The 17,871-nt window shown below is 38.5% G+C and overlaps 1 protein-coding gene across 4 annotated transcripts in view; it reads left to right on the top strand.

Annotated features, from left to right (window-relative positions):
* Positions 1–17,871, top strand: part of TLE4 (TLE family member 4, transcriptional corepressor) — a 138,396-nt gene that overhangs the window by 32,999 nt on the left and 87,526 nt on the right. For 2 of the 4 annotated variants that reach the window (XM_037798699.1, XM_037798700.1), the window contains exons 5-6: positions 1,473–1,535; positions 15,312–15,386. In XM_037798699.1, coding sequence (XP_037654627.1) covers positions 1,473–1,535; positions 15,312–15,386 — 138 coding nt within the window. The remainder of the gene's footprint in view (positions 1–1,472; positions 1,536–15,311; positions 15,387–17,871) is intronic. The other 2 variants (XM_037798702.1, XM_037798701.1) reach the window with 1 other exon arrangement.

Genomic DNA, 17,871 nt, shown 5'->3' with positions numbered 1-17,871 from the left:
GGTGAAGAGTGGCTTGGTGATTCCCATTGCAGCTTTTCGTGGTGGTTTAAGCATTCTTAAAGGATAGCTAAATGCTCCATGAGGCCAGTGCAGTAAATTAAATCAGGTCAGCACAGTTGGGTTCTTATTCATTGATGCTTATTGATGCTGGGTTTTTGTCCATCCTGTTAGGAATGCAGGCCGGAATGAAGAGCTTAGGTTTGAAACTTCATGGTGAATTTGTATTTTCCGTTAGCTGGCAAAGTTTTTAGGGTTCTGGCATTTAAAAGGTTGCAGAGCTACCAAGTCAGAAGTGTTGCTGATGAAGGAAGGAAACCTAGATTGCACAAGTAGAGTGTCGCTGTCATTCTGGTAATGACTTAGCAAGAAAAAGAGCATTTTTGTCCTCTCATAAATGAGGAACTGACACTGGATGGAATTTATTTTAAGAAATTCTCAGGAATAGTAATTGCTTTACTTTTTCTGCCTCTCAACATTTCTCACCTCAGCTTTTTTTCCCACCCCATCATTAAAATATAAGCCATTTGGTGTGTATGTGTGTAAAAAATTATCAGTTCACACATCACATACCAAAGTATATAAGGTGCCCTCTGAACATACAAATTAAGATGAACACTAGTGAAGTGCTGGGTAGGTTTTATAAAGAAAACATATAGTGGTAGTATTTTTTAAAACTTTTTTTGCATCCTATTGGTGTAAAAGTTCTGTACTTCCAAAAATTACTAGAAAATAAACTGTTACCTGATATTATTGGAACTTTTGCAGATCTATAGTACAAAGGTATTTCATGCTCCCAAGGACAGTCTCCATGTGTATACAAATGGTTTGCTGCTAAGTAGAGTAAATTTTAACATATTTTAGACCTGTACACACTGAAGACCCTGCTGGGACACATTTGGAAATTTTTATGGGTGAAGAAAACATCCCAGTTCTCAACTCAGAATCTGAATGAATTAACTAATTTGGGTTGGTTGGATGCCATTCTTCTGGTAGGTTGAGGACTTTAGTATAAAATCCCAGTAATTGTTTAAAGCAAAGACTACACATTTAGAAATCAATTCAATGAATTTCTAGTTTGAGAAGCTGGGATATAGAGACAAATTTTTCTTTACTATCTGAACTCTAAAGGCCTAGGGCTTTATGGAAAAAAAAAAAAAACCACAACAAAATGTGCGTCTTGTTGAATGCTTTTGGAAACTGATTTTCAGTCATGAAGATTACATTCATTTTTGTTGTCCTGATGCTTGAAGGTTAACTTTTTGAGATGAATGTTGGTTAATAAATTGTGCTTTTAATGTGGTACTGTTGTCACTGCCTTCTTTTAATGGGCTTGCTAATGAGATAGTTTTCCTCTTCCCTACGAAATACTCCAGCCAGAATAGAAGTATGTTTTAATATAATCCTGTTAATATTTCAGGAATCTGTAACCAGCTGACTGTTCTCTTTATTGCTTTCCTTTCCTTTTTTTGCAGGCAGAAATTGTCAAGAGACTGAATGCTATCTGTGCACAAGTCATTCCTTTTCTGTCCCAAGAGGTAAGGCAGTTGGTTTTAGGCACTGGACTAGAAGTTGCCATTTTAGTGGTTTTGCCACTAAAGGAATTGTGGAACTGACTCTCTGTTCTTATCAGTCCCTTCTTGTTTGTATTTCACATTTCTAAGATACAATATTCTCATTCCAGCTTCTATACCTCATTAACATTGGGTGGAGTATAATTTAAATGCATTTATATAATGGTATACTTTCTAATGAGCTCAGAAAAATTAGGTTGTTAAAATATTTTGCTGTCATTATACAACCTCGTGTTGCTCATAATTATGTTTGTCATAGTGGCATCTAAAAGGGTAGATTGACAAATTGCCAGGAAGATAGAGTTTACACTTTTGTCATTGGGCATTTCAAGTTGGCAGAAAGCATATCAAGTAGAAAGGCTTTACATAGTAAACAAACTAATGTAACTTTTGGCTAGCTGCTTTTAAAAAGTTACTTATTATTACCTGATTAAGTCTTTATATTGTCTGTGCATCTGGGAAAAGAAGTCGCAGATGAACTCAATGTGCTCATTTCTCTGAATACCACTATGCTCAAAATTGGGCTTTGGTGACAGGGCCTTCGTGTATTGCCAAGGCCCAGGGTGCATGTTCTCTTGCTTTCTCTTGCTTACCACCAGTGGCATGCACACTGCTGCCAAAAGCATGCCTGTTGGAGTTAGGAGAGGTGAGTATTCTAGCACACAGAGGCTTCCTTGTGGTTTTTTCTTTTTGTTTGTTTGGTAGCTTGCTTTTGGTAGTTAAAAAAGTTTAGGTAAAAGGGCTGGAAAGAGATGATTTTTGCTTCTGTACTACTGACTCCTTCATTTGCTCAGGTAAGATCACCTGTGCGAAGGAAGACGCTAATAGAGACTGCATGTCTTACAGCTACAGTGCTTTGTATTTTGGACTGAGAAGTCACCCAGGCACTTTTCTCTCACTCTCTTTCAATTGTTCTTTTAAGTGTGTTGTGTCTCTGCTTTCCCAGAGAGCCATCCACCTGGCTGCCCACAGTGGGCATGTGCTGATGGTGGCTTGCAGCCAGTAGTACTGGAGCATGCGTGTGTATTACAGATATGTGGATTCCTGTGTGATTTCTGATTGGGTCAGAAATGGGTTAGACTGCAGTAACCTTGGGTACCCTTCATCAGGTATATAGCCCATGGGGGCACTCATTTACAACAGAAGGTAGTTAACATCCTGAATTCAAATGTTCTTCTGGATAACAAACAACAAAGGATGTTTATAGTCCTTTCTTCCCCTTTAGCTGTGACCACAAAACCACCACCCATCATATCCCCATTTAGCTATTTCTACTCAGGATTTGCTTGTGACCAGATCAGATGGAGTGACCAATGAGGGAGTCAAGGAGTGTATTTGCATTTCTTTTGGAAGCCTGGCTGCCCTTTGCCTGATCCAGACCAGTAAATAAAGCTCTGCTTTATGGTGAGGGAGAATGGGAAGAGTGTGTAACCTGCAGAGATGTAACTGGGGTGAGGAGTCATGCCCCAAAATTGCAAGGGAAAGTTTGAATTGCCCCTGGAGTAGTGTAAGACTTAGGCCTTTGTGGGCACTGACCTCGATATATAATCACTGGTAGAATTTTATTCCCATGGCATTTCTGCAGGATCTGAGGGGTTATGTTCAGAAATGAAAGGAGGTCTTGGGATGTTGGTGGAGTTGTTTGCGTGATCAGGCCCAGTAAGGGAAGACTGTGTAATGATTGTGGTGTGAGCAAGACTGTCCTGGAATTAATTGGCTAAAGAAGTTGTACCCCGTAGAGGAAAGCTATGGGGAGATATTAGAAACTCCTTTTCTTCTGCTTTAGGCCGGGAAAATAGGCATCATAATCTCACCACTTAAATTCATGGTTTTCTAAATACTAATTGTGTATATTTTTTAATGTGTGGGCTGCATCATGTTTATATCTTGTCAAATCAGGGCTGCTCAGGTGGTCTGTGTCTGAACATTGCTTACCTGCTTTCCTCTTCTGGGCTTTCTGTGAGCCTCAGACTTTTCGCTTCTGCCCTGAGGCCAGATGGACTATAATCTGCAGGGAGGGGAGGAGGCAGGTTATTAGAGGAAGATGAATTCTATTTCCTGTCTCTTCAGAGGCATAGAAAATCACTCTTGCGTGGCTGTGAGCGTCACTTGGTGCCAGGACTGAAGGCTCTTAATCTGATCTTTTAACACTGGCTCTCTGTGTGACAGTCTCACTGCCAAAACGGCAGCTGTGCCATGAGAATTTATTTAAGCTGTTTTTATTTAAAAATTAAATGATGTATTTAGAAAGAAAGAAAGCATTTCCTAAAGACGAGTGCATAAGCTACAGGATAGTGGTAGGAATTTTAAGCATCTGAAGGCAGGCGTTTTGGAGTTTGACAGGAACAAGGAGTTAATTTACCTACATCTAGTTGAAGTATTTCAATTTAGTCTCCATGTCCTAATTAATCTACCTGCTTCAGTTGTTTGTGTTGCTTGCCATATTTGCAAAATTAAAAAAATAATAAAAATTACTATATAGTATTGAAGGACACCCATTAAATAAGTATAGTTTTAAGACTGCAAGACTCTTAGAAATAAGTTGCAGAATTGTTGGTCAAAAATACTTGAAATGTTTCTGTATATGAGAATTACAGAAAAAAATATTTATTTTTCCTTTAGATTCCACTAAAATATTTAAAAAATTATAGCCAATATATTTTAATTATGTGCTTGTTGCACTTACATGAAAACTTAGGAAGTCTAGAGCATTAGCAAAAAGTATTGCCAACTCTTGTCTTGCAAGTGATTGGCTATCACTTGCAGTTCTTCATATTTTACAGAATTCCTAGTATTTTGTATATTTTGTAAGAATTTAGAGAAACCTTGAGAGTCCTCACCTGTCTGAAGCTTTTCTTTTCTCCCATTTTATTCTGGCTTTTAGGAATGGATAAGATTGATCTATATTCTATTCCCCCCAAATTTCTTCATCACAAGACAAGTCTCAAGGTAGTATGTGGGTAGCTCTTCTCTATCCAGCTTTGGGTCTTATTTGCAGGGGAAGAACTATAAATAATCTGTTCCGTATTGGCAGTTCCATAAGCAAAGGGATGCCAAAATGATAGAATCGGATCAAGGTCAAGTCCTGGCTTCCCTGTTGAGAATTGCAGTGGCTTACTGTGAGAAACAAGCACTATTCCGAAAAAGGAATAAATGCTCACCCGATTGTGGAGAAGAAAAGAGTTTATTCACGATCTTGCAAGAACGGGCCCAACCAAAATGTGGGGGTTGGCGCGCAGAACAATAGACCCAGCAGTATTTATTCCCTACACCTAACCACAAGTCCCTCCCCTGTTTCTCCATTGGCTGGATACTTCAGAGGTTACATTCTATTCGACAAGCCTAACTAGCCTGCCCAAATTTGAAACATGTAGCCCACCCAAATTGGAAACATTTGAAAAAAAGTTTCCTGTGCAAACTTGGAACATTTGAAACAAGTCTCCACCCCTCTTTCCTTTGTTCTTGAGCTGCAGAGCCAGTCTGAGCTAGTTTGGTAACAACTTATGAAGCTGTTTAAGGAAACTCTACCCCAAGTCTCCACCTTGCAAGGACAGTAGATAGTGGGCAGATAAGCAGGGGGACTGACTGGATTACAGTTTGTCTTTTTAACCTTTTGCCAATTTCTTAACTGCCCCCACCCTGTGTGAAAGCTAAACTTAATCTTATTCTCACATTACTATAACTGAGTTAAGCTGGGTAACTTTTAGCAAGTGATTTTTCTCTCTAAGCCTCAGTTTCTTCAATTGTATAATGAAATTAATTATAACATGGAACTCATACGAATCCTGTGAGGATTACTTGGGAATTATGCACACGCGGTTTAGCACATAGGAAGCATCTCATGATATTGACTAGCAGTAGTTACTAGCTGCTGAAGCAGCAGCAGCAAAGCTTCATGTTTCCTTTTGGGAAGACATGGAACAATCTTCCCCCTCACTCCCCACTCTTCCCTCCCCCCCATACTTTTTAGCCATTGCCTTTTAGAAGATTGTGGATTGGTTTTCTTTCCCTCAAAATGCCCTTATAGGGGAAAAAATGTAAATTAAAACCTGAAGCCAGGGCTCTGAACTGGCTAAAAATCTCAGTGAGACTTTAGGTCGCCCCACAGTTGATTCTCTTCTACCTCCAGGAATTTTTTCAATTTGACAAACACCTGTCTCTCCGTAACCAGTGAGCAAAGATCCAAAATAATGGCAGATGTTCAACCTGTAGTGCTCACCTCAGAAGCAGCAGTGGTTTTGGGTGGGGTTCGTGAACAAAACCATCTAGAAAAACAAATTTCTCAATCCAGCTGGAGACTGGCTATTTTCAAAATAACTGGTTGCTTAGCTGAAATTTTTGTTCTTAGAAGTAGTTTAACATGAATGGATTTTTTTTTTTTTTTTTTTTTTAAATCAGCTTTTTGTTTCAGAGTATAGCTTTTAAAGACCTTTAGAAAAGCTGGGTCCTCAGCGAAAATGAAGAATGTCGGTTTCCAGTGTCCTAGTAACAGTATGGGCCCTTTCCACGCCCCCACTCCCATTCCAGGAATATGCCTTGCAGATCTAATGTTGACTAAAGCTTACGCATCAGTTGTTACACCTTGGCAGCAAGGTGCAGCATTTCTGCAAATTTGGCATTAGATCTGCACTGCCTCTTACTTGCTTTAGCTTTGTGTTTGGAAAGTTGATCTCTCTGAACCTTAGTATTCCTATAGAATGGGCAGAATAACCACGTCTTTATAGTGTCTTAAGTGTATCAAAATGTAAAGTGTTTGGCACAGTGTTTCCCACTTGTAGGCCCTTGAGAAATGCCAGTTATTTTCTACTTTCCTGTTGTACTTTCAGGGAAATACAATCTATTCCAGGTTTTTTTTGGAATCCCAGGAAATTTGGAGAGAAGGGACTTAGGTAAAAAGGGGAAGGGTTCAAAGTTGTATTTCAGAAAGAGCTGGCTGGTAGTAGTCTTCCTGTGAAGTCAACTAGGCCTTGCTGCAACAGGGGCTGATTCCATCAGCAAGCACTTACCTCTGCACGGATTATCTTCCAGAAGGAAGGAGTTAATTTATTTTCTTGGTAAACCAGTAAATATTTGTCTTAGTCTATTGGATCGAGCATTAACTGTTGGGCACTCAACTGAGGACCTGATTTGGAGAACAGTTGTGTTTTTTGCACTTTTATTTCCCCTGGATTATACGGGTCATTTTTTTGAGGCAGGGGATGATATTTTTCTTGGTGATCAGCAAGGTGTTCCTAAGACCTTTGAGAACTTAGAACTCCTTACAGTATATAGGTCCAGCAGTTGATAATTTATTACGTTGGAATTGAAAATCTTCCTTCCCCAGAGTAGTGTTTTTTTTTTTTTTTTCAGAAACTTGTTTCCCTGATAACTAGAAGTGGAGTTCATTGGGAGAGCGCTGATAGAAGCGAGGCAGTGTTATGCGAACCCAAGGTCAGGCAGACCCAGGACCCAATCCTAGCTCAGCCACTTGTTTCCTTTTAATGTTGAGCAGAATAGTTAACTTTTCTGGGCTTCAGTTTCCTTACTTATGTAATGGTATATCTTCACTGTAGGGTTGTTACTTGAGGATTAGTGAAAATGTAAAGGACCTAGATGGGTGTTTGGCTACTTTAAGAGAGATCAAAGGAACAGTGACTGATTTAAGATAGAAAGAAGCTTGTCTCTCTCACCTGACAGTTTGCATGGAAGCAGCCTTTGCTAATTTGGTGACTCCATGATGTTGGCAACAAAGTTTCCTATTTATATTGATGTTCTTTATTCCTAGAGCATGGTTTCCCTCTCTGGGTTCTGCACGTGGCTCTTGTTCCCTGCAGAAAGGAGAAAGGAAACGGCATGATGTAGAAGATGCACACAATTTTTGCTTGCTTTACAGGGGCCAGCACCTAGTTACTGCCCAAAGTTAGCTTCAAGGAAGATTTAGAAATGTAGTCTTAGCCTAGTGGCCATTATGCCCACCAAAAACTTACATAAGAGAAGGGATATTAGGGATGACGAGCAATTGCTGCTAGACATAGCACTTAGCACAAAACAAAACAAAAAAATGGTTGTTATTTCTAGTGTTGATTTGAAGGGAAGGCATACATACTGGACTATAATAGTGTGTCTTTATATGACAAAATTGTAGCTCTGACAATATCAGCACAAGTGTTATTTTAATTTATCACATAAAATCTAAAATAATACACAGTTCTTTTTACAGATTCTGTTCCTTACAACCTTGGAGATCACTCATCAAGTGTTTTTTGTCATTCATACATTCATAACCACATAAACATTTATGGACCTTGTGGGCTCTGTAGGTCTAGATGTACAGCTTATGTTTATGCCTATATTTAAAAAGTAAAAAGATTCTTGAAGATAACTTCTCAGTTGATTGGATAGGTACAACATCACACATGGTCCTGCCATATTTTGTAGTAGACTTGCTGGAAGGAAAATGCTACTTGGAACTAGAAAAGTTGTTAAGGAAGTCTCTTTTAATGAGCAGAACATTTTGAGACTTAAGTCCTTAAATTGGCTTTCTTCCCTTACGAATTTCAATCATATTCTTTTGTGAATATGTATTTTCCTTGACCTGGAGAAATAGCATAAAAAATTTTCCCTCTCTTCCCTGGAAATCATGAAGATATATTGGATAGGTCACTCTTGATTTTATGGCGTTTAAAGATATGTCAGAAAAATTAGCCCAGATTGATTTCTTTACAGCATCCAATTTGATCCATTGTAATGTCTTGGATCTCACACACTTTCCGAACTACGGCCTCAAGTAACCTGAAATGTATGTACCTTGCTGGGTGGAGAGAGTGAGAGAATAGTAAACAGTTCCTTCTGACCAGTGACTTCTTAATTCTTAGTGTTTTTCTGCAGAATTCTGTGGATTTATTTGGGTGCTCCAGATTGCCTGCAAACGGTAGAAAAGAATACACAATTACAGCTAGTGATAATATGTGTCTATTTAAATTACAATTCCAGTAGGCTAGGATAGCTGATCATATCAAATGATACCTGAATTTCTGTTTTGGAAATGCTGTAAATTTGGTCATTTTGACTTGATGGAAAACAATGCTTCTATTACTTTATGAGATATGGTGTATCCCCAAATGCTATTTTTGGGCACCTAGGTTAATAAAGTACCGGAGTACTCTGAACCACATTCTGCATGTATAAAGTAATTGTGAAATGGAACTTGAAAAATGTGATCAGTCACTTTCACATTGTGCCTTAGGGAGAAAATACGGTGGTTATATGCACTGGTGGCAGTATTATCGCTTAATAATGGCACCAGGTTAACTTATCTTATTGCTTGTTAACTTTGTAAGGAATCAATGGCTTATGATAACATGGTTTGATGTAGGAGAGCGTGGCTGAAATCACCAGAGATGCCCTGATATGCATGCAAGGACACCCCTAAGACCACCTTCAGATATCATTCATTCAGTGCCAGCAGCCTGAACATGTCATGCTTCTTCCCAGTCAGGGTTGTCTTGTCAGTGCTGGTAATGTGTTATGACAGCACTGTACATCTAAAGAATATCCCGAAATGAATAATATACATGGATTGGGGCGTTAAGAGGATTTGATTCTGTTCTCTGATTTTTCATAGTAGGTGTGAGTGCGAACATGGTTATCCTTTCATTTAAAAAATACAAATACATATATATGTTTTCTCACAATCCTGAATGAAACATCCCAGAGCATAATCCTGTCTCAGGTTCCACAGTTGACTAATTGGCTTGCTCTGCAAAACCATGTGGTTTGGTAACAATTGGATGTTTGGTGGGATCCATATGGTGGTATTACAAGGCTTGATTATCCTCAGGAAGTGAAAGATGACTCTCAAGAGATAGAACTATTTTCCTGTAGGTTTAAATATGAGTGTCCTTCTAAAGGCCTTTGGAAAATCTGTATGTGTCTCAAATTAAAGTGCATTTGAGAAACTTATTCATTTCTTTAACTTTCAGTTAGGTGGTGATTATATTATTTCTGGAGCTAAGCTTTAAGTTATTTTGATTGAATAGAACACGTTGTCCAGTACAGTGGCTAATATCTCTATATGGCTATTTAGATTTAAATTAAAATTAAATAAAGTTAAAAATTCAGTTTGGCAGTCACACTAGCCGCATTGTAAGTGTTCAGTATCCCTTCATATGTGACTAGTGGCTGCCATATTAGCACAGATACAGAACATTTCCAACATTGTAGAAATTCTATTGGATAGCACTGGACTTGTAGAGTTTATTGGACCTATCAGTGAAGAATGCTGTTCCCACGCAAGTGATGAGGATGGCAAAGGCAAGGCTAAAATTTTATCAGTGGGAAAACACTAGGACAGCATTTCCCAAAGCATGTTCCTAAGAGCTTTAATCCTGTGTCCCAAGCCAAAATTGTTTGGGAAGCACTGCATATTTGTGATTTGAAGCTCTGAGAAGTTCCTGCAGCTTACCAAGTGTTAGCCAAATTAGGCCTTTATTATTTTCTTGTGAGACTAACATTTCTTGAAATACCATTTAGGAAAGTGTGATTTGGGGGAAATGGGTTAAATTTAAAGTTGATTCATGTCAATGACTTGATAGGGTTGCTGAAAAAGGCTAGTAGGATTTTAGCATGACTTGACATGGAATTACATTTCCTTGGATTTGATCTGCTCAGCATACCTGGAGTATTCTGTTCCAGTCAAGTCAGAACAGAATAGTCAGAACAGAATAGTAAGTTGAACAGACTAGGAGAGTAGACAGAAGGATGTGTCCAGTGACACAAAGGAATTGTTGAATGACTTGAGGATGGTTAACCTGGAAGAGAGAAAATTGAAAATAGACATTATGCCATTTTTAAATGTCCTGAAGAGGGGAATTTAGAAGTGAAACTAGGTCTAATGGGAAGAGCTGTTCAGCATTTGGACTCTCTATCCCAAAATGGAAAAAGCTTGTCAGTTCCTTTTCTCAGAAGGTGATCAGAGACTAAAGGAGAGCTCATTAGGACTTGACAGGAGATTTGTCCATTGGATAGAATAGTGCCATTTGGCCTGATACTGGTATTGCCCCCAGTCTTCACCCCTCTCCTCGCAACCGAGGAGGCATTTAGAAAATATGAAGGCATTTGGAATTATGGAGGGTCTTTTGTTTATTGTTTAGCTGTTAAAATGCCTTGGGGGTACTGTTGGCATGGGGTCTGATGATTGCTAAAGGTTCTTTCCAGTACTGGTTTTTTATGCATGAACGGCTTTTTAGGTACATATGACTAACATGTGGCTAATGATTCCTGTTGATGAGAAAGATATTTGGTTCAAATTCAGGCCTAAGCATCTTTCACCCTGGAATATTGCATTAACCCTCTATTCCCCTCCAATCTGGTTCCCCTTCCTGCCACCCAGTTTCCTTACTGTTTCCAGATCAATCTTACTAAAATGCAGAACAGATGTTACTCAGCTGCTGAAAACTTTTTAATAACTTCTCATTTCCTACAAGGATGAAGTCAAACTTCTTTACATGTCCTATAAAGCCCTTTGTTGTTTGGTGTCCTCTGCTTTACGGATTGCATTTCCCACTAAGTGGTTATATAGAGATGCTTATGCCGTACTTACCCGTCTTCATGCATTTGCCTGTGTTGTTCTTTTTGTGGATACCTTTTGCACTTTAAAGTTTTTGCATGTGTGTCTCACCACACCCCAAGAAGGGCCCCAGCAAAATCTGACCCCTGCCTGTCTCCCCACCCACTCTCCTCCTTCAGCCGAACATTGTTACTCTTCTTTCATGGAGGCTAGCTCCTTTCACCTCAGGGTCCTTCCCCAAGCAGTTCTCTCTGCCTGGAATTCTTTTTTCCTCACTCTTCATGGAACTCCTACTAGTCCTTTCAGGTCTCAGTTGTCCTCAAGTCAGTTTCCTTAGGACATCCTCCCCTGACCCCAGGATAGATTAGATTTCCCTGATAAATGATTGCAGAGCGTCTGTAATTTCTTCATGGAAATTATCCTCCAGTTGTAATTCTGTGGCCTCTCGAGTACTGATTGTCTTTCTTGAGAAAGCATAAGCTCTGTGAGGGCAGGGACCATGGTCCGGTCGGTCCTGTTCATTACGCTAACCTCGGTGCCCAGCACAGGGCCTGGCATAAGTAGGTGCTTAACAGATATTTGAGTGAATGAATTAAAAAAACGAATCCTTTCCTGATACCCCAGGAAGTGCTGGCCAGTCCTTCCTGTAACCTTCCCAAGTAATTTATACTACATAAAATTGTGTACTCTCTTTAAGAATCCTGATTCACTTCACATTTTTGCCCTTACTATCCCTATCAATAGGAGGCCATGTTTTTGAAAGGTTTCTAAGTTGTAATATAGTTTTTTTTTTTAATTACCATTTTTGTTAGAAGTGCATCTTTTGCCATCTTCTGAAGGATAGCTCCCAGGTATTGTCATCCTAATCCCTTCTGAGAAACATATGATTAAACACTTGCTGTACAAAGGCCTAGTGGTTTGGTAAGGTCTGTTTCTCAGCAGGCTTTGCTGGGCTTGTCATAAACTTACATTGTTTTACTGTATTTCTTAGTGAAGAAAAATATTTTCAATACTTTTCCTGAACAAATGCAAAATTAACTTTCTGGTGATGAAAGTAAGTAGGAAAGTGGTTAATGTACAGAAGTTCATTTCACTGGCCTTTTTCTCAGACCATTGCTAAAAAAAAATTGGGCATTTTTTATCTTGCAAATCCCAGTTAGTGGCTCCCACTCTCACCTGGGGCTTTTTAGTATCTCCTTCAGTGGCATTGTATTCCTTGGTACTGGTGGAAGTGCAAACTGGGAGCTCCTATTTGACTGAGCTGCTGGAGCAATAAGAAATAGCAATAGGACTCTGCCCTTCTGCAGAATTACTGGGGCTAGAGTGGCTGTCACCACTTGTGACAGAGGGGATAAGCAGGAAGTGGGAGAGAAAATGAGATGTTGGGTAGAGTGGGTGGAGAGAAACATGGGGAAGGTGAAGAAAAGGGGAAGGAATGGCAGACATAAAGGGAAAGCCATCATGGTTCTAAGAAGATGTGAAAAACATGCTGTATTTTTTCTGACTCAGAGCTTATTTGTTAAAATGTGAAACTGGAAAAAACATGCCTCCCTCTATCAGTTTACAGTAGTACTTTGGACTTCTTCCTGGAGTGTTCATTTTTCTCTCTTTTGATCTTTTACCCCTTCTTCCTGTCTGAGTTTTAATTTTCACACCTTACCTGATGTATGCTTCTTCAGTCTGTGGTTTAATGTTATTGTGTGGCTGGGTGAGCAATGTCAGGATGTTTCTGGTTCTTTCAAAGCACAAGAGGTGGGGGAGGAGGCATTCTTTGCCTTAGGGAGCTTATGTTCAAAAGATCCTGAAACAGCGAATGATTCACAGATGTAAGCAGAAATAGAGAAGTAAAATTTTGAACTACAGGTATAGTTCAGATATTGTATTAGCCTTTGGCCATTGCCATCAAAGAAAAGGAAGGAGCTGAATCATGACTCTCATTGTCATTTTAGCATTTTAGCAAGAGTTTCCTTAGGAGCATCTGATGTCAGAGTTGGTTTTTTCAGTAAATGCACTTGATTTTACTGCTGAGCCATAAAAGATATCCCCTCTGCCTCAGGCATCTTAGCCCATCTTAGTAATTGGAATCCAGTTTATGAAGCAAGAGTTGAATGATCTTCATGGTAGAAGGACCCTACCTACCCTAACTAGATGTGTTTTCTCTTATCTCTGTCTCATGGAACTGTTCTTTAAATACTTACTATAAAGTGGATACCATTTCAGAAAACTGGAGAAATGGCACAGAGTAAGAACTTAAAAACTTCAGTTGAGTGAATGAATGCATGAGTAGAATGAGTGATATGTGTATTAGATATGTGAAAATGTGATCCTTTGGCTTTCAGTTTCTTGGAAGTTGAAGCAACCATTGTTGAGTGTTGAGGAAGTAGAAGATGGAAAATCCCATAAACATTTCTGTCCATAATTCACTCGTGTTGAGTATTAAATAAATCCCTGAGTCCTACATGTTGTCTTTTTGTGTTTTCCATGTACTTCCACGAGAACCAGATTGTCTTAAATCTTTAAGCATGAACTCTGCTTGGTACATAAGAAATGCTCAGAAAACTTGGTCAGGCTGTCTTCAGAGGAAAATTGCTATTACTTGCTATTACATTGACCATACTTCTGTATTCTTTCTAGTGTTTTCCCAATTTATTAGGGCTTTTACTTACTTCAGAGAAAGAGAAATGAATTACTTCACTTTGGTGAACACTTTATTGAAGAGTGAGAAAGGACAGAGATGTCATCTGTAAAGACTTTAGGATTGCTTTTTAAGGCCTTGTTTTGAAACTGAAACTCCTACAAACAAACAGAATAAAAAATATATAGTTTAATATTGAGAGTTCATTTAAAAAATTAACATGCAGTTATCTTTTATTTAACATTTTTCTTTTCATGGGTCATAGGCTCAAAGTAACACATTTCTATTAGGAAACAAAGAGGGAAACGCCACATGGTAGATAATAATTTAAAGCAATTTCTCCACCTCCAACCCCTTCCCTTCCTTAGCCCCCCAGCTGGGAGATGGAAATAGTGGTCACACCCTAGTTATTTTCGGTCGCTGAATATATGAGGGTTTGGGGAATGTGGATCAGGTTCTTAAAGGTGAATTCCATGTTTAACTGATGGCTTAACTTTTTGTATGTATTAAATAAAATGATAGCTGAGCTTCATATTCACTTCAAATAAGTTGAGAACATTGGCTGAATTTCTCAACCAGGGATCAACCAAAACAGTACTTTTCCAGCCCTGCGCTACCACACAGTCCTTTTGGTTCTTCATTCACTAAACCTAGTTGAAGAAAGTCCAAAAGAGACCTGCTTAGACCATATTTAAATTGCTCTATACAGAGTGATAAAGAGTATTTAGTTGGAAATAATATTTCCTTTTTGGGGTACTTATATAAATAAGCACTATATATGTCTACCTGTAAGCTTGTTCCTCCATGCAAAGACTTCTCTGCTACTTAGTTTTTCCACTTAGAAAAATTATTGGCATCAGTTTTTCTCAGTCTCTTTTGACCTGGATCACGGATATAGGGATTTTCCAATACTATTTGTGCTAGTTTTTCAAAAGAAAAATAACTCAGACTTACAAGTTTTAGGTTTTTCTATTACATATAACAGATATACCTAATACAACTTTACTGCTAGCAGCAGCCCTTCATGACAGGAATTAAAATATTAACACTTTTCAAGTTTCCAGAAGAAATGTAGGCATTGAATTCTATGTCTTTTCAGTGTCTAACAAATATCAGGAGAAAATTTAAAATTAAGTACTTCTAGGAAATATATATTTTTTTAATTCTATATAGTTGAAAGAGAAGAGGGGGTAAAAAGAAAGGCAAGCAGATGGACTGTATTGTTTTGCTTGTTAGTATTAGTGAAGGATGTTTGGTCAAAGTGCACCACTCACTTAAAAGTAAAATTTCAGCTGCTTCTTCCAGTTGTTAGGAGAGCATCTTCATGGGGGCGTGGAGATCATACCTGCAGTTGGAAGCCCAGCTACTTCTTAGCGTTATTGACCAACGTGCACCCTAGACATTTAGTCATCCACCGCCCTGGGCTTTTATTTGGAAACATGGAGACCCCTAAATCCTGTTTTGCATGTAATTGAAGTTGGAGGACATGTTAGGAAAAGCTATTCTTGACTGACTAGAAAACAAATAATTGTATTCTGTTTCTGATCTTCATTTATAGCACCAGCAACAAGTGGTGCAGGCTGTGGAACGGGCCAAGCAGGTGACCATGGCAGAACTGAACGCCATCATTGGGGTACGTGGCCTTTCCATTTTAGCTTTGATCTTAGTGTTTGTCATCAGCTCTCTCTCTCTTTCAAATTTTGTTCCTTCAAAGAGGCAAAACTATAGATCAACCACGAAGTGAAATTAAATCTCATGTGAAATTTGATGGCTACTTCAGAAGCTTTAGATCACATTCTCACCAATTTTAAGCAGATACGTGTCCAAAAACTCTTCCCCTAAGGAGAATGGATATTTCTTTTTTGTAATATTTCTTTCCTTTGCAGTCAGCTTCTGTTGCTAACTTATGCCAATAAAAAGACATAGATTGCCCTCATGTTAAAATGACCTGAATGCTTTTATCTTTCCTCAACTAATTATGCAACACATCTTAAAATCTTTTTTAGTGAACTAAAATGGCTATTTTCATATCTCCTTTGCTACTCTTGGTTCCCTGTCATGAGTGGTTCTTGTGGGCTAGTGTCCATTTGTAGTAGAACTAATAGATAAACTAGACTTTTTTGAAAAATCAGTGGCCCAGTTACATAATCCTTCCTGGCACTAGTAGCATTAATGTTGTATGGAAATCCTGCTGGAATTCATGGATTTGGGCAATCACTCCCACTCCACTTATAATGTTGTTCTCCCAGAGGAAGGTAACAAGTAACAGAGTGTTAAAACTTAGAAATGATAAAGGTGAGAAATCTTAACTGAAAAGAGTACAGTATTCACATCTCTTTATGCAGCTGGTACAAGCAGTTCCTTGGGTTATTCTAATGAAGACACTACAACTATACATTCCTCTCTGCCCCCTCTCAAATACTTTCTTTGTGTATAGATTATACACAAAAGTCTTTTCTCTTTTTCCCCCCTCGGTGTATCAAACACACTTTGAAATGCTGATTATTCCATTTACTTTCATTAAAATTCAAATTGCTGAGTGAAGATGCAGATAAGGGTTGCTTGATAATCAATCTGAAGTGAAGATATTGCTTCAATTATGCCTCTGTCTTTTAACAAGGAAATCAGAACTCTGGGATCACTGCTGAAGGTGGAGCAATAATCTGATTGTAGCTTGTTTTTTAATGGGCTATTTTCAGCTCTATTTTGTGTTCCTCTGACCACAGGAAAATACTGGTAGTAAATTAGAAGTCATAAAGGGAAAAGAGTAACCTTTGTTTCCTCCAAAGTGCTCCTTGGAGAGAAGAGGCTGAATCAGAACAAGTTATATAGAATCACGAATAACATTTGCTGTACATTTTTTATGCTCCACTGTGGGGAATGAGAGATGAGTACATTTCACAATTAGTTTTTATTTCTGAAACTCCGGAAAATAGCAATATATTAAATTAAAAGGAAAGAAGTTGAGAAAGATTTCCTTTTAAGTTTAGGTATGTATGTATATACCAGCTGTGTTTGTTTTGAAGAGTGTGTGTGTGAGTGCACATGTGTGTGGTATTCATGTTGGGGTGATACACATATGTATTTGTGTTGCCTAGTCTCCCATGGGTCAGAAAGGATGGAACATACATTTCTCATTTCTCACCCACTACAGTGTCTCTGCTGATTTGGAGTGAACGTGTGGAGTGATGATTGATGGGAGAGCCTGCTGGGTCATTTCTGGCTTGTTGTTTATTGTTCCTCTGAATTGATAAAGTACAGATAGCCATCCTACCTTACATCTGATTGGCAGCCTTTTCTAGGAAAGCAGAATGCTTTTTTGTTTCTTTTTCAAGTCTTACTAGTTACTGTCTGTACAGTGTGGATAGATTAATCAAAATCAAAAGCACATTGTTTTGTGTTGGCTATTGCCTAAATGTGGGGTAGATATAAAATAAGAACAAGTTCCTTCGCTTCATCACATCAAGTATATTTTCAATACTGTCTTATATGGGTTTCATTTTAACATACTTTGTTTTGAATGGGATGACAGATTGCCTATTTTTTAGGGAAACGATTTATTAGACTACATCTGAGTTACTGAGAGATATAATGTATATATACATGGGTTTAATTATTAAAATAAAACTAATTTAATTTTGTTACCTAAAAACTTACTTGAGGAACTAACTCAACAGAGCTATGTGTTATCAAAACAGCATGTGTGACAGTTGGTGGATCTGGTGGGAATTCCAAATTATTTGTATTTGAGCAGGAAATGGACATAATCTGACAGTTCTGAAAAACAGATTGCAGAAAGAGAAAAACAAACCCAGCAGTTTCAGGGAACCATAAACCAAGCAGTAAGAAAAGAAGAGCCCAATTACAAACTCTCTTGATGAGTTTCTCCTGCTGCTGTTCTCTGTCTTTGTCTTTTGCAGCCCCTGTAGTGCCTGTGTCCAGTAGTTTTCAGAGTTATAACGTTGTATAATTGTAAATGCACTCACTGTCCTGTGTGCCTGATTAATACATTTTCCCTTGGGCACAGCTGTGTTGTGAGGTGGTTGTATTTGGATCAGCTACCAAAAATGATGAGGGGTCAATTTTAGATTTTTGTTACTTGATTTTTAGAAGGTAGT

Source organism: Choloepus didactylus, chromosome 10 (genome assembly GCF_015220235.1).
Source record: "Choloepus didactylus isolate mChoDid1 chromosome 10, mChoDid1.pri, whole genome shotgun sequence".
Lineage (NCBI taxonomy): Eukaryota > Metazoa > Chordata > Mammalia > Pilosa > Megalonychidae > Choloepus > Choloepus didactylus.
The sequence above is the reverse complement of the archived record's forward strand: the minus strand, read 5'-3'. Positions and strand labels throughout refer to the sequence as shown.